The sequence below is a fragment of the Ahaetulla prasina genome, chromosome 1 (assembly GCF_028640845.1).
Source record: "Ahaetulla prasina isolate Xishuangbanna chromosome 1, ASM2864084v1, whole genome shotgun sequence".
In the NCBI taxonomy this organism is placed as follows: Eukaryota; Metazoa; Chordata; class Lepidosauria; order Squamata; family Colubridae; genus Ahaetulla; species Ahaetulla prasina.
In genome coordinates, this window is record NC_080539.1 from 275,343,123 (window position 1) to 275,365,784 (window position 22,662).

General features: G+C 38.6%; 1 protein-coding gene across 4 annotated transcripts in view; it reads left to right on the top strand.

Annotated features, from left to right (window-relative positions):
• Positions 1-22,662, top strand: part of FAR1 (fatty acyl-CoA reductase 1) — a 69,029-nt gene that overhangs the window by 31,484 nt on the left and 14,883 nt on the right. For 3 of the 4 annotated variants that reach the window (XM_058160376.1, XM_058160385.1, XM_058160362.1), the window contains 6 exons: positions 11,083-11,277; positions 15,678-15,853; positions 16,631-16,810; positions 19,115-19,292; positions 21,133-21,177; positions 21,274-21,401. In XM_058160376.1, the coding sequence (XP_058016359.1) occupies positions 11,083-11,277; positions 15,678-15,853; positions 16,631-16,810; positions 19,115-19,292; positions 21,133-21,177; positions 21,274-21,401 (902 nt within the window). The remainder of the gene's footprint in view (positions 1-11,082; positions 11,278-15,677; positions 15,854-16,630; positions 16,811-19,114; positions 19,293-21,132; positions 21,178-21,273; positions 21,402-22,662) is intronic. The other variant, XM_058160370.1, reaches the window with a different exon arrangement.

Genomic DNA, 22,662 nt, shown 5'->3' on the forward strand with positions numbered 1-22,662 from the left:
TCTCTAGGAGCCCGGCCAAAGTTTCCCGCACCGCTTCAGCGAGCGCTCCTTGAGAGATGAGAGCTTGCAGGGGGCCGATCTGGTGTCTGCAATAGAGAGCAAAATCCGGCTGCTCCACGGACCAGTCACCATTTACCACTCTGAATCCCAAGTGGCAGGAGACAAAGGCTGCTTTGTGCCACCGGCTGGGCCAATATACCGAGGCGGAATGCTGATGTTGCGCAAGTGCAAGTAGTGCTTCGCTCCCACATCTTTCAGCCATTGCAATCACTGCTTCGGCCCGCTTGCGCCGCAGCTCCTCCTCCAGGGTGTATCGGTAAAAATACAAAGATTTCTCCATGGACCACCAAAATTTTCTCGCGGACCACCGGTTGGTGACCGCTGCTATAGGTAATCCTTCATTTATGACAGGTTGCTTAATGGACCATTCAAAATTCTGACACACCTACATGGGGGTACTTACAACCCAGATTTAAAATTGCAATGGTTGTCTCTCCCAATCATGTAACCACATTTGACACTCAGCACCGGCTACATTTACAGCTGCGGTCCTGTGACTGTATTTTATGATGATTTTGTTGAAACCCTGTGTTTACTTTCAGTTTTCAGTAAAACACTTCATAGCAAATCATAGGTTTACTTAACGACTGTGACATTCAGTTAACTGCCAGAAAAAAAAATCATAAAATCAAGTCAGACATGTGACTGACCCATTTTATGGTTACAATCATGATAAATAGACTCCATTACGGTCATAACTCAAGGACTGTAGAGCTTTTGCAGTGAAGTAGTATATGGGTTATTTAATGAACTGCTAAGACATCAGAGATATGTAATATTGGCTCATACTAGTACTGTATAACTTAAGTATCTGCATTGATAATTTTGTTTCAGTAGCAGATTAACAGAGCTACAAGGAGTGGCCAATATTTGGTAGGAGAGGGGAAAAATTCAGAAAGATAGCTTAAAAACACCAGGAGAAACAAATAGAATGGAATTTATCATTTCATGAGAAGTATAAAGTTATGGATTTAGGTAAGAAAGGCATATACAAATCTGGCTCAGGAGCACATCTGAAAAGGATTTAGATGCATTAGAACTTAATGCAATGATGTCAAACACTCAATCAGGAGTCGAGAGGGGGCATGGCCAACGCCACTGCGGGACGGTGATTCCCTGGGGCTCTGGAGGAACGCCGATATCCCAGCCATTTTGGTGGTCCTTTATGGACCATAGTCTTTTATGGACCATAGATGTCTTGGAGAGAGAGTGAAGAAGGGAGGCATGGATCGGCGCAAACAGGGAAGTGGCAAATTCCCTGGAGCATCGACATTAGCCTCCGACTCTGCGGCATGGGAAGACAGCCATTAGAGCTGTCACAAGTTGGAGGGGCCACACCAAAAGATTGGAGCAGGAGAGGTGATTGAATGGAGTATTCTTACCGGAAAAGTGATTTGCCAACATATAGGTAAGAAGAAAAATTATTAAAGCTTAAAAGAGTCTTCAATTTGAATCAGCAGCTAAATTGGCATGTGGAAGTATAAATAGAAGGAAATAAAAGTAAAATGGAACTTGGTAATTAAACCCCGAAAAGGACTTTCCATCTGAACTTTGATTTGACTTTGGAAGAGATTAAATACTAAAAGGAACAGAAAATTGAAAGAAAACATTGTTTGCTAATAAAAGAACTAAGACAAGAAATAATAAACTTTGTGGATTAACAAGGGATACTTTGTTGCTGAAGTATTTGTGAATCGGAAAGAGACATCTGCTGGAGGAAAGAAATTATCACATTATTCAGATCACTGTGGGAAATCAGGAGAAAGCATTGTTTGAACAGCTGTCATGAGATTGTAAAAGAAAAAGGGGGAGTGAACTGATAGAGACTCAGACTGGAACAGTTTAAAGATATATCGGAATTGGACTCTTCCAGAAACAAAGAAGAAAAGAGATATATGGACTTGAATTTGGGTTAAGTTTAAAGCAATAAATTGGAATTTAGACTATAACAAATTAAGATAAACAAATTTAAAAAGTCTCTCCTTGTATTGGAAATATGGAGAATTGGGAGGAATTATGGGAGATGCTTTTGATGGTCTGAGAGTCTATTAATGGAAACAAACAAGCAGAATTATGGCTTAAAAATAAAAAAAAGAGAAGATGAGGAAATTATGAGACATAATGCTGGAAAAGAAATTAGTGAGGATAATACAGACGATCATATTGGGATTGACAGTGAAAAAATAAAAATGGAGAGAGGGAAAGAAATTTTAATAAAGAGTGGGAAAAACAAAAAAAAGATTGAGAAGGAAAATTAAAAAAATTAAAAGGACAGTGGAAAAAAACATGATTACACTGGGTTTAGCAGTGAAAGATTAAAGAGAAGAAGAGGAAATAGAGAAAAATTGAGGGGGGACATCAAAAGAGAAAAAGTCAGAGAAAAGTGGAAAAGAGGGAATAAGAAGGGGAGGAAGAAGAAAATGAAAGAAGGGGAGAAAAATATTAAGAAATGGGCTCTGGGAGAGACTGAAAGAAAATGATTAGAAGTAGGAGAAAAATGAATAAAAGAAAAGAAATTAAAGTGATATATTTGCTTCCTCTTTTTCTTTTTCTTTTTCTTTTTTGTGTTGGATAATGCGTGGAATGAGAAAAAATTAAAGTTGATAATTAAGAAATAAATTTAATTTACAAAAGAATGGAAAATCCAGCAGAGGAAACTTGGAATGGCATGGTTTATAAATGAAAATGACTGAAATTTAAGATGTAAAAGGGAATAAAATTAAAATGTTAGTAAATGATGTATATTGTTGGAAGAAAATAATTATTGAATTTTGAATAGAAATATTAACAAAATAAGAGGTGGAAAGTTGTACTAATTGTATGATATAAATGGAATAAGATGAAGACAATGTTAAGGTTTAAAATATAGGAGAGGAGGCTTGAAAAATATGTGTAATAAGTGAGAGAATTGGGGATGTCTGGACATTAGAGATATTGACCAAGACAGGAGGGAAGGAAAGGAGTGTAAAGAGAAGGAAAGATTGCTGTGAAAAGGAAATGAGAAAAGACAACCCCAAAAATATTTGAAGAATTAAAAATTGAAATAGTTAAAAAAAGAGGAATGAAAGAGAATGAATATGAATAAAAATGGAGAAATGGAGGGCGAAAAAATGTGATTTAATAAAATGAGCAAGGAAATATTAGGAAAGGAATAAAAAAACTATGAATAAAAAAAAGAATATTTTGGCAAAAATTGTAACTAAGAAAAATATATCTGAATTGTTTGAATTGTATAAGATAAGGTCAGTACTCTGTTCATGAATTGTGTCTGTGTGGAGGGGGAGGAATTTAAAAACCAATAAAAATTTGTTTTTAAAAAAAGGAAATCAGGAGTCAAAGTGGTTCAAATGAACACAGGTTTGTTGCATGCTGACACTCAACAGGAATTTGAACTACTAATGGTTAGATAGGTAGATAAGAATCAATGGAAAATCAGGGTGGGCTGGATTTAGATCTCTTGTGGGTGCAAAGATACTCGAGACTGATAACATGCTTGACCCCTCCCTCGGTCTCAGCCTTGTCATTACCTTCATCCAGTGCATAAATATGTGTGCCTCTATATTAAGATTCTTTTTTTCTGATTATATGTGGTTGCATGTTTATGTGTGATGATGGGGATTGATTAATTGATAAGATGGCATCAAGTTGTTTTCAACTCTTGGCAACTACATAAATCATTATGATCTGATAACCTGGTCCTTCAACTCTTGCTATTGTAATTGAGTCTATCCACTTGCTGCTGGTTATCCTTTTCCCCCCGCTTTGCTAACATAAGAGAACTAGATCTTCACATAATGTGTTCAAGGAAGAATAATTTGAGCTTGATCATTTGTGCCTCAAGTGAGAATTGTGGGCTGATTTGTCCAATATTCCATTGGTTTGTTTTCTTGGCTGTGCACAGTATTCTCATGAGTCTTCTCCAACACCAGAGTTCAAAGCTGTCAGTACTTTTGAGACATCCTGCTTTTTCAAAGACCAACTTGACTGCTTGTTCCTTTAGTATTGATGGCTGATCCTAAAAGGTAGAAGCTACCTACCTCTTAATCTTCTTTGCTAATTCTAAGGCTGGTTACTATACCGGGTCATATTTGGTGGACTCTGTATTTAATTTTAGTCTCATTTTTTCAGTTAGCAGTGTCCTGCAGGCATGTGATCACCATTTCACATGTGATCACCACCACAAAGGTGGCAACCTTACCTGCCAACTTTCCACAAGCAAAGACAATGGGGAAGCTGGCAGGGAAGGTTGCAATTGTTCCTGTAAGTCAGAAATGTCAAACTGGCAGCCCGCAGGCCAGATGTGTCACATGCAGGCCATGCCCACCCCAGCTCCCTGAAGGGGAAAAATGTTGAAAAACTTCATGTGACGGCAACGTGATGCCGCAAGTTTGACACCTGTGCTGTAAGTCAACCCTATCACTTTTTCTCCTGAGGAGCCTGGCTAAAAAGTACAAGTTTCCATGGATCTCATAGTCTGTGCACCCACCCACAGCATCCTACCCAGCATGCCCTCCTGCAGCTTGTACCACAGCAGCCACTAGCACATCCTCTCACACCCAGCAGCAACCACCTCCTGCTGGAACCTAAAATTCTTGACTTATTCATGAATACATTTAACAATAAAAGTGGCAAAAATTTATAGGCTAGTCTCCTTCATTTTGGTTTCCTGAGCTATATAATCCAATTATGTTTTCCTTATTAATATTTCTGATTTTTGCATCCCAGTCTCTAATCATAAACAGTGCATCTTATTTGCATGTCCTGTTGATTTCACATTGAACTTAACAACCTCCTCTTCTGTATTGTGGTTAGTGCATAAACTTGAACCACTGATATATTAAATGGTTGTCCACGGTCTATAATTACAATAATCTTGGGTCATTGATTGCATTGTAGGTAACTAATGTCTTTGCTATCCTCTTCCTAACTATAAAAACAACTCTGTTTCTTCTTTGTTTTTCATATCCTGAGTACTAAATAATGTGATCTTCTGACAAAGTGTTTGATCGTAGACCATCTCACTTTGCTGATGCCTAATATGTTAATTTGTACCATGTTTTCCCAAAAATAGGACATGTCCCGAAAATAAGGCCAAGCCTGATTTTTGGAGTGGGTATAAATTTATGCCCTCTCCCCAAAATAAGCCCTAGTGAAGAGGTTGGCATGGCCAGCACAGGAGGCAGCCCTTCTCTTCCCGGTCACCACCTAGAGGTTCAGCCCCTTAATTGTTGCCCGCTGAGCCAACGAGGGCTGTGCAATTCGGCCCAGATATCCAGGGCACCACCCCAGCTACCGGCCTCCTTCCCCTTTTCCTGCCAATCTTTCTTTACTTGGGATTGCAGCACAGACACACATCCCCCAAATACTCCATCCGAAGCCTTCAGCCTGTCGTGTCCCACTCCTCCGCTGACGGCCGGGTCGGGGAAATCCGAATCAGGTGTGCCTCTGCAGCTCTGCCAAAGTCCTAGCAAAGTCCTCAAGGCAGGCAGGAGACCAGAAAGTGACTTCAGCAAGATATGTTTAGACTTTGCCTGACTCAGAGAATGCCAGAAAGCAGATCCTTTATATAGGCCATGGGGTGTGGCTCCATGACTCAGCACTTATCCAGGCCTGCCCCTCCCTTCCTTCTGTTGCCTCTGCCTATCAAGTCTTCTGACACGAGGGTCACTCCAGTCGGCAGCTGTTGGTAATAAACCTTCCTCAGGCTCACATGCTGTGGAGGAGGGGGAGGGGTCTAGTTGCTTCATTTGCCTGGGCATGGAGCCAGAGCTGGGGGCTGGAGGTATTTCTTCTTCTTCAGCCTGTCTGGGTATGGAGCCAGGGCTGGGGGCTGGAGGTATTTCTTCTTCCGTGTTCGGAAGCAGATAAGAAGGCCCCGGCTGAGGTGAGATTGGACGAGACACAACACAGCCTTGCAATTCTGGAAGGGACGTCGTGTTGCGATCCCAAAGAAAGAATGGTGTGTGTGTGTGTGTGTGAGAGAGAGAGAGAGAGAGAATGCTGTGACATGTCTCCAAAGCAGCGACTGGCCAGAAAAGGACATATCCTCCCTAACCGAATGGGCGTGCTGCAGGACCCTTGGACCAGGGAAGCAACAACTGAAAGCAGCGAGGCTTTGGATGACTTCAGCTTGCTGCTGTGAGTGAATTTGTGTGTGCCTCTTGGCCGGCTTAGCTCGAGGGACAGGGAGGCTGCGCGATCGGAGCGCTTGGAGAGGGGTGGCCGAAGGGGAGCAGGGGTGAGCTAGGGGAAGCACCGTGCTAGGCCTTTAAGCGGGGTGGGCCTTCGGGGAGGAGGAAGCCACTGCTCTACCCGCCAAGGACAGCCTCCCTGCTTGGAAGCAGAGAGCAGGGAGGGGCTGGTGTCCAGCAACCAGGAAAGGCTCACACTCGGGAAACTGTGCCTTCCCCGGCCAGCTGTGTAGTGCAGACTCAGCCACCCCTGCACAGTGGGTACTTCCACCTGGTGTTTCGCTCGTGGCAGGTGACGGCAGCCACCCTCATCCCCCGGCATCTCGTCTACCTGATCTTCCTGATTCCCCTCCACTATTTTTCTTTTTCTCTCTCTGTTGCTCACACACACAGCCAGCGAGAGGGAGATGAAGCAGGTAAAAGGCGCCCGATAGGTGCTGGCCTGCATTGTCAAATATTTGGACTGCTGAGTGCCAGCCTGTACATCTATTCAGTGCTGCAGGGGCCGTGCTACAGCTACGCTGAGCCAGGCGCTTTTGGGGGCCTGGCCCTGATGACCACTGCAACTCTCGTGCCAGCTCTGTCCACAGCTGGTCTGAGAGCTGCAGCACCCACCAGACCCAGGATTGTAGTCTGGCACCTGCAGCACTAAGTAGGCTTCAGTCTGGCACTCAGTAGCCCAAAGGAGACGCCTTCCTGCTGGAGTTCCATTTCCAGCCAGGGAGTGGTTCCCAGGACTGCCTGATTCTCAACTAGCCGGCTGCATGGTAGGAGGGAGCTTCCTGCCCACCTGAAAGAGATGCTGGCTTGCGTAAAAGGGCTTTCCCCACAAGACCCTCCACCCCAGGGAGCCTCAATCGGGGCCAAGCTTTTGGCAACTGATTGAGGTAAGACTGTTCTTGAATGGGGCGCGAGAGGCGTGGGGCCTCCTGGTACTTTTGCAGCCGTGATTCTTGCTGTCTCTTCTCTTGCCGGGCATGGCAGGGCTTCCTGCCCCTCGCTTCTCCCCCTCCCCACTTTCCATCCACAAATTGTGCCCCAAAATAATAAGCTCCTCCCAAAAATAAGGCCAAGGCCTTATTTCAGGCTTCAAAAAAATATAAGACAGGGTCTTATTTTCGGGGAAACATGGTAGTTGTTACACTTCATTTTTCATTGTGTAGCTTTTCCATATTCGTGCCTCTTACATTCTATATTCCTATTGTAATTCTATCTGTTCAGCTTCAGATTTACTTTTCCTGTATGGCAATATTAACTAGATATACCAAAGGTTTTAATTTAGCCACTTCGTAAACACAATTAATACTTCAAAAGGTTTTCAGCTCAGTAGCATGTTGAGTGCCACCCAACTTGAGGCATCATCTGGCGCTATGTTGTCAGTCATTTATATTTCCTGCCTTAGGGTTTTCTTTGTAAAAATACAAGAGTGGCATACACAATAAGGCATGTCTTTCTCCCATGCAATTTGAATTGATGTTTTTGTCATTGCACTTAAGTCATCATTTTGTTCCAGCATCTTCGTATATTGCTGCTGCCCATTATAGGTGTCTGTTTAGTTTGGCTGGGCAGATGGGATGACCTTTATTTCTGAGGTGAGCCTGCTAATTATATATACATTTAGCATGGATTCCAGATGTTTTTCAGTCATCTTTTCCTGGAACACTCTCCACCATGATAAAGCAGCACAACGGGAATGGAAGGATTTAAAATACCAACATAAATTACATATAAAACAAAAATTATATATAATAACTGAATACAAAGCATTCACTTTTTTAACCCACAAAATGGATATTGCAATGTTTAATTACATTTTATTGATTCTTAATTGCAACAGACCTGATGGTCATTTATACGGGTAATCCTCAACTTCATATTACCCAATGAAAAGATACTAACAGGCTTCTGATTGTTGGCTTAGTGACATATAATGTCTTTTCTTAGTTTCTACTGCAGCTGGATTTTGATTGCAATTAAAAAAAGTGAACTGCAGCAGTTCACTTATCAACTGTAGCAACAAAGATTCTTAAATGGGACAAAATTCACTTAGTAAGTTTAGAAAAAACTCACAAGTGTCTCAATTAGCAGCAGAAATGTTGGGCTCAATTGGCATCATAGGTTGAGGACTTTCTGTACACTGTTGGAAACTAAGGAAATGAAGTGGCATTAGGGAAGGAGAAGGAGGAGGGGAGAGGACAAATTAGAGCACTGATTGTAAGGCTGAAATGTATAAAACCACGAGGGGTTTAAGCAAGGTAAGGAAAGATCCCTGTGCTACACTTCTCCCAATGTCAGAATTTAGTGTATCATTGTTTTTCCCCCAGTTCATAAATTTCCTTAATAGACTGGAGTTTCTACTAAGAACATGTTGCCTGATACGTAAATAAGAAGACGACTTATTGGTTTTAACAAAATCCCACTCCTTTGTGGGAGTGCTAGCTTAATTAAAGTGATAGTGATGAGACACATGAGGACCTATTTTTAGTCTCAATTAACAGGAGCTGCATTTTGCAAGGATTCCAGCAACTTTTCTCCTGCAAATATACAGTGCAAAGCTCTTTGATAATATAAGTAGAATGTTCAAGTAAGCTTAGTACCAGAAATTACAGATTAAGACTTTCAGATGGAGCTCAGCTAAGATTGACCTTTACCTGATCACAAACATGCATTGTTTAAAATTCATGTTTTTGTTAAGAGCTTAGATCTCACTGAATTCTGAATTTTGTCTGTCACTGTTAATATTTCTTAATAGTTCATTCTCTTGACCAATAAATTTTGTCAGAAAGTTCTTACTATCATTGGTTGTAAGATTTACTCTCCTTTGCTGTATTCTCCTGCTGCTTTAAAGTTGTATCTATGAGCAAGACATTTATAAAGCCCTGGTATCTTGGTAGTAGGCTGTAAGAGAAGTGCAGCAAAGTAAAAATGGAGATATGCCTGTGCTATGCTTCTCCCACTTCCATCTCTGACCAGTCGTAAATGCTACCTGCAAAACGAAAAGCTACTTCCAAATGTAAAGATGACACCTAGATTCCTACGTTTGCTTTTAGAAAAAGGGATGGAAGCCTACAACAAAGGCATGAAGGAGCAGCAAAAAAGGCAGATCGCTGAGCCTGAAAAAATACCGGGTGAAAGAAAAGGCAAAGGGAATGAAATGGTGAAGACATACAGGCAGTCCTTGACTTAAGAACAATTCATTGGTCGTTCAAAGTTACAGCTGCTTGGCAGCTGATGATTGCAGTGTCCTATGATCCCCTTTTGCAACCTTCTGACAAGCAAAGTCAATGGGGAAGCCAGATTCATTTAACTGTGTTATTATAACTTAACAACTGCAGCAGTTCACTTATCAACTGTAGCAACAAGTTCAATGGGGCAAAATTCACTTAATAAGTTTAGACAAAACTCACAAGTGTCTCAATTAGCAACAGAAATGTTGGGCTCAATTGGCATCATACGTTGAGGACTATCTGTACACTGTTGAAAATTAAGGAAATGAAGTTGCAAGGGGAGGAGAAGGAGGAGGGGAGAGGACAAATAAGAGCAGGGGTGTCAAACTCAATTTCATTGAGGGCCGCATCAGGGCTGTGGTTGACCCCGGGGCTGGGAGGGTGTGGCCGACTGGGTGGGTGTGGCTATCTTGGCACCACTCCCAAACTGTTGGCATGTTTTCTCTTTGCATTGGGTAGACCAGGCCAAAGCTATACTGTCCTGATCTTTTCCTCTTTGCGCTGGGTAGATTGGGCTGAAGCCATGCTGGCCTGATCTTTCCTCTTCGCACTGAGTAGACCAGGCTGAAGCTACACTGGCCTGATCATATTGGGTAAACCAGGACTGCCCCATGGGCCAGATCTGACCATATCGTGGGCTGAATCCAGCCCTTGGGACTTGAGTTTGACACTCTGAATTAGAGTGAAAAGAAGGATAAGCCAAGGAAAAGAGCCTATTTAGAATAAGTGAGTCTTGATTGGTTGCTATACTTTGCTATACATTGCTATACTTACTTGAGGAGTATAACACTTCCTTACTACACAAAGCTTTTACCTATAAGCAGATTGTGGTTGCTTTGAAACTTTTTTTCAAAAGAAGATTGCATTAGTACCTTGTCCAGAGAGTCTCGGTAGTATGTCTCCAGGTACCATGAGGGTTGCATATCCGAAACAGCACACATACATATTTGCCAATGTAGCAAGACAAATTTGAGTGACTGTCATGGGTGGCTATATTGCTGATGAATATTGCTGATAATATTGCTGATGAATCAAATGGGATTAAATATTTTCTACCAACACCGTAATAATCGTGTTTCTTCCTGCTATATGCTAAATCAAGTCCAATTCTAAGCAAGCCACATTCATGTAATGCTAGATGATTAGTAAACTAGCCAGTTGTTGTTTTTTGATTAGTTATCATTTTGAGTGACATCTTAAGACAATTTTGCCAGCCATTATATATTAATTTTTTAAAAATTTTTTAAACAAAATTAATGGTTGGGGTTTTTTTTTAGCTATGTCCTCTTGTATTTCTTAATTTAATTTCAGTACTTTATACAATGCTTTTTTCAGATAATAGGTAAGGATTTTAAGGGTTGTTATATTAATTTACATTTATACTTCTTCAGTTTAGGCTTTCCATTATATATAGATACATAATCTTTGTAATATTTAAAGAAAAGAGAAAGCAGAAAGTCTGATTTCTTTCACTTACATTAGGGAGGATTTGATATACTTTAATAATGAAATTTGATATCTAATCCTGTAAAAACTGAGCATATAAAATACAGTTGATGGACAGCATGGATGCAGGCCATAACTTACTATTAAATTCTCTTCAGATCATAATGGTATCTATCCCAGAATACTATGAAGGCAAGAATGTCCTCCTCACTGGTGCTACTGGATTCATGGGAAAAGTTCTTCTAGAAAAGCTACTACGATCCTGTCCAAAGATAAAGGCAATATATGTTTTGGTGAGATATAAAGCAGGAAAGACATCTCAAGAAAGAGTAAAAGAAATGATCAACTGCAAGGTATAATTTCAGAAGACACGTTTAGTAAAAATGTTTAGGATTTTTGAAGTATGTTTTGATTAAAAATGAGAGAATACGTATGTTGGAGTAATGTTTTACTACATGACTATATGGTAACATTTTTTATCATTAATATAAACCTACAGAAGGTTGAGTTTATTTAGAGGCTATCTTGCTTTCTAGCCAAAAACTTTTGTCATTCTTGAGTGTCAAACATTTCTTTTTAACCTACTAGTGTCAGACTATGAACACATTCTGGTGGAGGAGAGGCAATATGCAGGAACAGTGAATAAATGATTCACTGTTCCTGCACAAAAATCTCCATGAAGATCTGAAAACAAAAGGACATGTCGAAGATGGAAAGACAGAGGCAAAGAAGAAGAAGAATACATATAGGTGCCCTGAAAAATGTCAGGAAGTCAAAAGTTCAGAATGAGTTGAGTTTGAATGTGAAAAACAATAAAAGACATATAAATATGTCTTCAAATAAATGGAGAAACAATAGATGTATTTAGTAGTTATAGCAAAAGAGTGGCATGACAAAGAAAACATAGAACTCTTCTTCTATTTTTACTTACTCAGTGACGAGGATATGTGATACACCAGGCTAGAAGAGATTAGACAACCATTTGTCTGAAATAGTATAGAATTTCTTGCTTGAGCAGGAGGTTGGACTAGAAGACCTCCACGTCCCTTCCAACTGTTATTCCGTTAAATGTGAAATACTGACTGAAGTAGTGTGATTTGAATTTAAGAATATAATAGTGTGGATTCCTACTGACTTTACATGAAATCAGACTTTCAGTAACATTGTATGATAGTGAAGAAACTTGTTGATGGTCTGGTTTGAATTTCTCTCATTTGAGAAGTCTGGTGACTACCAAATGACAGAGAATAAGCTCGTCTATTCCTCCCCCCCCCCTCCAAAAAAAAGATGAAAAGGAGAAAGAAAGATCAGGGAATTCAGATCAATCTGACATAACCTGGGAAGATTCTGGAACAGATCATAAAAGTTTGTAAGCGCCTAGAAAATAATAGAGCTATTATAGAAGTCAGCATGATTTTGTCAAAAACAGGTCTTGCCAAACTAATCTTAACTCATTAGTAGAATATATAAATATTATTCATGTAAGGTAATTTTCTTTAGCAAAGGATTTAACCATGTGAGCTACAACATTCTATCAATATAGTTAAATTTGGGCTGGTTAATATACCTTATGTATTAGGTGGCTTGAAATACTAAAATAATGCTTATCAGTGGCTTTTTCATTGGTCTAAAATGAATTCAGTGTCACAGGAGTCAAGCTAATAATTTTCAAATTTGTTATTAATGATTTGAATCTAACCCCAATTAAAGGATTGCAGGGTTATAAAAAGGGAGTTATCAATGATTTAAGTGAAAAGATGGAGAAACATTTTGTAAAATTTGCCAATGGTACTAAATTTTATATTTCTATATTCAACAAAATTTGAAGTGATCTTAACAGGATATTAAGAATTGAACTGAAAATTCAATTGCTACTTGCCTCTAGATGAGGTGGTAATATGCAAATCAAATAAATACATACAATTGATTTAATTAATTTAGACACCATCCAATTCCAAAGAACTATGGGTGGCTTACAGTATAACAGAAAAAATAAAATACAATACAGTTTAAAAATAAACCAGCAAAAGACAAATAAGAAAGCAAATAAAAACCAAGAAGATGAATTCAACTACAAAATTCACAAAGAGATCCAACCATCCTAGGCTAAGGCCTGAAACAGATTATCAAGGTTGTCCAGAATCAGGGTGGAAGCCACCCACATTTCAAAGCAGCTCCATTCCAGCGGGCAAGTGATGCAGCAGGGAAAATATATCTCTTGTATCTCAAAATATGAGATACATTGATCCAACCACTGGTTCAAACTCATCCCGGATCACACAGTAAGACTACATCCCTGCAGGGAGATAGGGCCCATTTGACACCAGCTAGCCAGAAGGCAATGGACTGATTGTAATATTCTCTACCATCCGATCATGTTGCAATTGCTGTGAGACAAAAAACCAGATGCTGGTATGTGTCAGACCATTGATGACTTGGGACAGTTCCATGGTTGCCATGGAGGCCACAAACCAGATTAAATGTCCTCAGGTGGCAAATTGAAATCCCTGAGCACCAACAGCCTTTGCAACTCTATTGACAGCCCAGCAAAAGAATTTAGCAGTGCAGGTGGTGATGCTGCTGAGCAGTTGGGAGGGTGATATCCTAGCAACCATCTCAACTCTTCCCTAGAGTTCAATTTCAATAACAATAACAATAACAACAACAGAGTTGGAAGGGACCTTGGAGGCCTTCTAGTCCAACCCCCTGCCCAACTTCGACCAGAACACCTCAACACATGGTTAACTGCAGAGTAGAGCCTCTAAAACAGGGCTGTCAAACTCCCGGCCAGCGGGCCAGGTGCATCACGTGCTGGCCATACCCACGCCCAGTTTAGTGAATGGGGAAAAAGTCCCAATACATCACATGATACTGTCATGACGATGTGAGTTTGACACCCCTTCTCTAAGACCACATAAAGACTCACGAATGACTAAAGCCACACCTCCTTCCCCCCTTCCCCTTTGATCTCAGCTGATCCTATATTTGAATTCAGGCAGTTCCAAGAGGGGGGCAGTTAGTTTTTAATGAGACACACCAGGCTAGTGTGTGCAGCTTGACCTTGAGTTCCTACTATACTTCCCTTTGCCCTTAGCTCTCCCATCTTTCATTTTTTTCCCCCAGGCTAGATACATAATGTCACACCACTGATCCCACATGCACTGAGCTCATGGTCCCCAATAAGCTAACTGGCCCCACCACCCTTGGCCACACACTCCCAAGCGCTCAATAGCAACTCAATAGACAGGCCCCTTCAGTGAAAGAGTAATTTCCCCATCTCACTAAAATGGGAGAGATGCAGGGGTGATAAAAACTACCGGATCGGTTTAACTGGTAGTAAAAAAAAAAGGTACCAGTTCAGTCAAACTGGTAGTTAAAAAAAAGGTTCCAGTTCAGTCGAACCAGTAGTTTAAAAAAGCTACCAGTTCCTCAGGATCAGTTATTTGCGACGATCAGCTGTGCTGCACAGTTTAGCTTTGCTAAACCAAGCTAAATCGCATGGCACAGCTGATCCCCCACCCCTCGCTGTTCTACTTACCTTCCCAAGCCTTTTGGCATGCACTGCACGTGCACGGCCAGGGAACTGGTAGCAAACTGCTTCAGATTTCACCACTGATGACACTGCTAGAGATAAAGGTAGGGAAACCACAGCCCCTTGAGTTCTAAGAAAAGCCCCAGTGGTGCAGAATTCAAGCTCATCTAGGGAGCTAAAAAGCAGGGCCATCAACATCTCCTAAGTTGTAAGCAGGGTTCCCAAAACCAATATAGCATCTCTTATCTCGGTGCTCCTTGCTTTCCCCAACAGCCTGTAGCTCCTTCCTAGGTCCTGGATGACAAGGGGAAGGCCACAATGCAGGTGAAATATGCCTGTGTCAGCAAAATTGCTGGCAGTTGGGTGGCATATAAATGTTACAAATTGTTATTAATTTAATTCAATGCTGTAACTGGTTTATGGGTTAAAGCTAGGCAAACTCATCCCTGGCCATGGCTTCCACCTACCCATCTAGTAGGTTCTATAAGTCTAGCAGAACCTAAAGCTTGAGACTTGTTCTTGCAGGGGAATAACACCCTCTCAAGAGATACCATTGGATAAACTTTGATAGGCAAATGGGAATTCCAACTAACTTTGATTCAACTTTAACTTGAGTTGTCCCATCCAAAGCCTTACAGCTTTGAGACATGGTAGCAAGATGTTGATGTTGCATATTGCCATCATTGGTGTTGTGTAGATTAGCAGTCTATAACAAGGTGACATCAGTATATTAATGATTGTTGTTGTTGTTAGTTGCGAAGTCGTGTCCAACCCATCACGACCCCATGAACAACATTCCTTCAGGCCTTCCTATCCTCTACCATCCTCTGGAGTCCATTTAAGCTCACCCCTACTGCTTCAGTGACTCCATCCAGCCACCTCATTCTCTGTCATCCCTTTCTTCTTTTGCCCTCAGTCTTTCCCAGCATTAGGCTCTTCTCCAGTGAGTCCTTCTCATTAGGTGGCCAAAGTATTTCAGTTTCATCTTCAGGATCTGGCCTTCTAAAGAGCAGTCAGGGTTGATCTCCTCTTATCATATTAATAATACTATATGTAATTATGATTGGAATGATGAATGTTACATAGTCTGTCTTTCTAAAATGCACATGAAATGTATATGTCAAAACTCTTGTTTGGAATGTGGAATATGTTGCTTAAACCTAAATAACACTCATCATTATTTTTGTCTTGCTTAATGTTTTGTCCTGCTTCTTTTGATAGCTTTTTGATAGATTGCGAGATGAGCAACCAGAATTTAAACAGAAAATTGTTCCAGTTGCTAGTGATCTTACAGAAGTGGAAATGGCCCTTAGTGAGGAAGACAAGAAGAATATTCTAAATTACATTAATATTATATTTCATTGTGCTGCTACTGTAAGATTCAATGAAATCCTACGGTATGTTTTAATTAAAACCAATACTGTTTCTAATATTTTTGGTTTAATCTCTTGATTTTGTAAACTTAAAGAGAAAAAATGTATTACTTCATCAAGCCTTAATGTCTTGGCCCAGAATAAGAATGAACGTATTAATTTGTATTTATTACAAAGGCAGTCTTCACTTAGCAATCACAGTTGGGACCAGAAATTCCATCACTTAAGACATGGAAAGTAAAAAATCACAGGACCATACCTGACTTATGAATGCAGTTCCTCTGGGTCCAGCTGCATTTGTTAAGCAAATCAACACTTTAAATGCAACATCACATGACCATAACTTACAACCTCCTGCTGGTTTTCCCATTGATTTTTTGTTGGCAGCTGTCTATGAAAGTTGCAAATGGTGACCATAGAATGCTGCAACCGTTGTAAATGCATATTGATTGCCAAGCAACTGAATTGCAATCATGTGATCAGTGATCTGCAATAGCCAAACTTCAAGGAACAATTATAAGTCTCTTTGTTCAGCACCATCATCATTTTAAATGATTGCTAAGTGGTGACGACTTGTACTTTCTACTGTTTCTAAGACTTAAAAATATATGGTATGTGTTTAATTGGCAATTGAATTAAAGAGTATGACAATTTGTAATTTTAAATTTCAGTTTGTCACAGAAAGAATGTTTAAAGTTGTTATTTACGTGCTTTGTTTTTGCACTAGGCATTTTCTTTCCACGGCTGTTATTCATGGCACAAAGACTTGAGCTCTTATGCTTTTTTCTTTTACTTCAACAGGGATGCTGTTCAGCTCAATGTAATTGCAACACAACAGCTTCTCCTCTTGGCTCAGAAAATGAAGAATCTAGATGTGTTTGTCCATGTTTCAACAGCATTTGCATACTGCAATCGAAAACACATTGAGGAAGTTGTTTATCCACCTCCTGTTGATCCTAAGAAATTAATAGATTCCTTAGAGTATGTATTCTTTAAAAATTTTCCTCTTCTATTGTTTCTTTTGATAATATCAGGAGATGATGATGATGATTAAGAGTTGGGATTTAATTTAAGATCATTTTTGGTTTGAATTAACTCTGGATATAGTTGCTTGGTACTTTCACTAATATTTTACAGTGAACTTGCATATTTAGATATAAGGGGTTAGATCCTAGTTTAGAAGAAGTTAGAAGAAGTGTTTTGGGGGGTTTAAAGCGCTTTTGATCCAGCAGATCATGTCTGCAGGTGGAAAGGCAAAATATATTTTTTGTAGATTTTCCCTTTCAAATCTTACACAAGTAGTCTTTGGCTAACAACCATTTGTTTAATGACTATTCAGAGTTACCATGGCACTTAAAAAAGTGATTTATGACCAGTCTTTGCACTTACCCATTGCAACTTCCCACAGTCATGTGATCAAAATTTGGGCACTTGTTTACAACGTTCTGGGATCATGTGATCATCATTTGCACCTTTCTCTCCTAGCTTCTGACAAGCAGAGTCAGTGGGTGAAACAACATTTGCTTAATGACTGCATGGTTTATCTAAGAACTATAGTGACTTGCTTAACAACCAAGGCAAAAAAGGTAGTAAAATCAGGACAAACTCACTTAACAACCACCTTGCTTAGCAATGGAAATGTATTTATTAATAAATGAGCTACCCAATTATGTTCATAAGTCGAGGACTACTGTATCCTCTGAAAGTCTGCTCCAGTATATTGGTTTGTATGAAAGACAAAACTGGAAATTGCAGAGGGAGGAGAAGATTTTTCTTTTCTGCTTGTCTAGAGTGAAATTCTGGACCAAAGCTTGTTTTTCTTGTTTACGGTTAAATTTTTGGTGATAAATTGCATTATAATTGTTAATAAATACACTCTTGTGTATGTGATAACTCTGTGATAACTTTTCAGTTAGAATGAATGACCTGTGTGCTTTTAAATTTGGAGGGTCTTGATGAAATTAAGCTTTTCAGTAGTTCCTTTTAGTATGCTTTCCCCTAGCCCCATATGTTATTCTCTAAGACTGAAGATCAAACATAAGTTCATTGTTTATGTCTTATTTTGTAGCTTATTGAAATAAATGGAAGTGAGTTAACATGATTACATTTTCAGGTTGGTTTCAGTAGATTTGAATACCTAAGGCTGCAATTTTTTGTATTTAGGAGTAAGCTTTTGTTGTAAAGTTCATCAGATTTTACTTTGAATAGAAGTTTTAGAATTGTACTCTTAATACAGATTCAGTCCACTATTAATGATATAAACAGTGGTATAAGAAATTAGGTTTTTGTTCCATGAAATTATTATTAATTGCCGCTACCAATTTACTTTTTTGCTACTACTCATAGTAGTCATCATAGTAAAATGAAACTAAAAACCAATGCCTCAAAAATGACAACTCTTAAATTTAAAACACCTTGATTAAGACTCTTATAGTAAAATATGTCCTTTGAATTGATTTTCGAATGAAGAGTATAAAGAGATGTGTTTAACTACACTTAGTTACACGTAGACCTGGTGTTAGATTTTTAGCAAAAAAAATGCATTTACCTTAGAGGTGCTTTAGTTCTGAAATAAAAAGCTTTAATTTAGCTGTTAGGAAATGTGTTTTATCAATAATGTCTCAACTTTTTCTTGAAAAAACTGGGTGGAAATAAAATGCATTTTAATTGAATGCATTTTAAGTTATGATATTGTGAGATTTTCAAAAGAGGTCTAGGTATATAAATGCAAATGCATACATAAATATTATAAATATATAAATGCAAATGCATCTTTTTAGATGTTGATATAATTACTGTAATGAAACACTAGATTGGTCTGAAAGATTACAGAAAAACAAAAAAGTATGTGAAGTTAAAAACTCCACATGCTAATATAGTCCGCGACAGGCTATATTTGGTGTATTTCTTTTTGCAGTTCATTTATTGATACAAATAAAAAGCTTATCTGAGAAACAGATACATCATCCCTGCAGAGATAAGATTGGCCCCCATTTTGACCCTGTTTTGTAAGACCCTGACAATGTTCTGCCCACAGGACTGGAACCCCAGAGTTATATATGGATCCCATCAATTGGTTCATCTGATTATTGTCGCTGGGGGGAGGGGGGTATTGGTTTTTGTATTGGGGTTTTATTCTTGTAAGCTGCCCAAAGTTACTGAGAGTGAGTTGGGCAGCCATATAAATTTTCTCTAAATAAATAAGAAATGTGTATAAGATATATTATGTTTGTTGGACACTTGAAAGTAGTGATACTTTATAAGTTAATATATTTTATTTTTCAGGTGGATGGATGACGGTCTAGTAAATGATATTACGCCAAAACTAATTGGAGATAGACCCAATACCTACACATACACAAAAGCCTTAGCAGAATACATTGTACAGCAGGAGGGTACAAAATTAAATATTGCCATTGTGAGGCCGTCAATTGTGGGTGCCAGCTGGAAGGAGCCTTTCCCTGTAAGTCAGTATTTATTATTTTTTCTTTATCAATATTTTGTAATTAGTAACTTGTTGAAGCTTGAGCTGTCTTTATTGTTCAGACATTGGCAAGAATTATGTGAAAGGTTGGGTGTAGAGTGGCTGACCTGCCTGTACTTTCTGCCTTAAATTTCTTCTATGAAGAAAAATCTTGTGATTGTGTAGGTCTTTGCTGATCCAAAATACAAGAGGATATAAAAAACTGCCTTACATATTTTTGGACCATTGATCCTTCCAGATCATCATTATCTCTGTTGACTGTTGGGAGTCCTCAGAAATTCACACTTGGGTTTTCTTTAATGTGTACTTGAGGAAACTGGGGATCAAACTTGGTATTTCTACATGCAAAGCAAATATCTGCCTCTAACCTATAGCTTTTCTCTCCTAAATAATTCATACATATCCAGCTACAAGAACCTATACTTCTCAATTATATTCCAGTAACAAGGATTTGTTAACATATAATTACCAATAATTACATTGTTGAACAGGATATTTCAGAAATACTAGCATTATATTTTAAGTTACCACAATGTTGCAGTTGTTTAGAGCACCTTGTTAAAACAGTTCTTGAAAAAAATCCTACTTAATACATATGTGAAAGTAATTACAGCGTCTTTTGCGTTCATAGAATATTAGCACTGATAAGTATCAACATAAGCAGATACGAATTCAAATCCTTAAATTTTAGTATCTGCTCATTTTATCATAATGAAAACTAAGAATATTTCCTTGTTCTAGACATATTTTTGCTGATAAAATTGAAGTAATTCAAAATTTGACAATTCTTTCGATATATAATTCCTGTAATTCATACTTCTGAAATGTCACAACTATATTAAAATCATAAAGATGAGTATTTTTAAGCAGTGGATATGTTGACTTGCAAGGTGTAAACCAGGATTCTTATATTTCTGTTGTATCATGAATATATCAGTTCTTGGAGCCTTGCCTGTTCCTGGTTAGTTCTTTCATTATAAGTAACTAAACTGGAAATAGTTCTACTAAAGGAGTTTTCAAGTTTTATTAAGGTATGGTTTATTTTACCAAGGGTTATTGAATAAGATAAATTAACTAGGTTTGTACTAGGTTTGTATTAAGTCAAAAAGTGATCAATTTGTTTCTTGTTCAAACTGTGGATTCCAGCTTTTCCTCAGACGGTGTTAATTCTTAGACTGAAAATATGAGAGGTGGTTGGGAGGAACAGATTAGGTAAATTGCATGCTAAAAAGACCACTTCTAATATGTTAAATTATTCATGCTAGCCAGAAGAGCCAAAACAGGGTAAAGGCTCATTTATAAGATCTTCAAATATCCCAGTTTACCATTATGTCTGATCACAGATGAAATACATGAGGCTTTGGGAAATAAAGGGAGAAAAAGGTATCTATTGATAAAGCAACCACAACCACTTTCATGATTAGTAAGATCTTTTATCTGTTGGATCAAAAAGTGCTCTATAAGTGTATAGCTATGTTAAAGAATAATTATTTCTTAAGCCATTTGAAAATGGATACGTTTATTTATTTAGCAAAGTTATATAGTTGCCCAATGCACAAACAGTGATTTTGGGCAGTATACAACAATTATAGAAATATTTAAAAACAAGTACAATATCTTGGTATCCATAACTAACATTTGTCATTTCTTATCTACAAATTTTGTCTTCTAAAAAAGCACATTCTTTAATCATAGGGAATGTTTCAGATATGAATGTAAAAGATATATTAAATATTCAAACATTCAATTAAAAAAAGTTTTATTAAAACAAAATTTAATACAAAATATTTCATTGTTCATTATGGTTATTTCTCAACAGGGATGGATTGATAACTTTAATGGACCTAGTGGCCTTTTTATTGCTGTAAGTAACAGTTAAATCAAGGGCTTTTTTCTCTTAAAAACTGAATTAATTTGAAATGGCTTTCTTAATGTGTGTTTTTTTATTTTTTATTTTAAGGCAGGAAAAGGAATTCTTAGAACAATGCGAGCCTCAAATAATGCAGTTGCCGATCTTATTCCTGTAGATGTAGTCATCAATGCAACAATAGCTGCTGCTTGGTATTCAGGAGTTAATAGGTATAACAGGTGACAATTTTTTTATACAGGATAAGCAAGTTATATAATATTAAATTATATAAACTTAAATTTCCCCAAATATTGTTGTTATTTGTGTTTGTCCTTTACACCCATTAGGTTCCTTGAACTTACACACAGGTCTAGCCTTTAATAACAAGTGCAGTTCTGCACAGTCCCTCTGAGTTACTCACCACTCCCTTAGCCTGAAATTTATAACTGATTTCTGAGGTCATAAATTGAGCTATAATGCAAGATCAGGAAGTTATGCTCTTTCCTTGTTCTGAACATAAGTGGTTGTTCAGACATGCTTAAGTTTTTGACACCTTTTGGTTTGGTTTGGTTTTTTGGGTTTTTTTTGAAGATAATTCTGAACCTGTATTTGTTTATTTATGAGATATATGGACCATCCTGGTCTGTTACAGCTTTAGAAAGATTATAGAAATACAGGTAGTTCTTGACTTATTCATTTAGTGACTGTTTGACGTTACAGTGGCACTGGAAAAAAGTGACTTATGGTCAGTCCTTGTACTTAATGAGCATTGCAGCATTCCCCCTGGTCCCATGATAAAACTTTAGGTGCTTGGCAACCAGCATGTATTTATGTTGTTTGCAGCATCCTGGGGTCGTGGGATTGCCATTTGTAAGCTTCACAGCCAGCTTCCAGCAAGCAAAGTCAATGGGGAAAGCCAGATTTGCTTAATGACCCCATAATTTAGTTAGCAGTAATGGGGATTTGTTTAACAGCTGTGGCAAAAAAATAGAAAAATTGGTCATGACTCACTGAACAACCACCTTTGTTAGCAATGGAAATTCTGGTCTCAATTGTGTTTGTAAACCGAAGTCTACCTGTACAATGATAAAGACACACTAAAAGAATTATATCATCAAGAGAGACAATCTGGAAAAGAAACAGCAACGATCTAAAAGATCTAAAAATTAAAGGTTGAATATGGGGGTATGGAATCCCTAGTGCTGCTGTGTAACGGGGTGAGCTCCCGTTACTTGTCCCAGCTTCTGCCAACCTAGCAGTTTCGAAAGCACTTAAAAATGCAAGTAGGAAAAATAGGGACCACCTTTGATGGGAAGGTAACAGCGTTCCGTGCGCCTTTGGTGTTTAGCCATGCCGGCCACATGACCATGGAGACGTCTTCGGACAGCGCTGGCTCTTCGGCTTTGAAACAGAGATGAGCACCGTCCCCTAGAGTCGGCAATGACTAGCACGTATGTGCGAGGGGAACCTTTACCTTTACCTTATGGGGGTATGGCACTT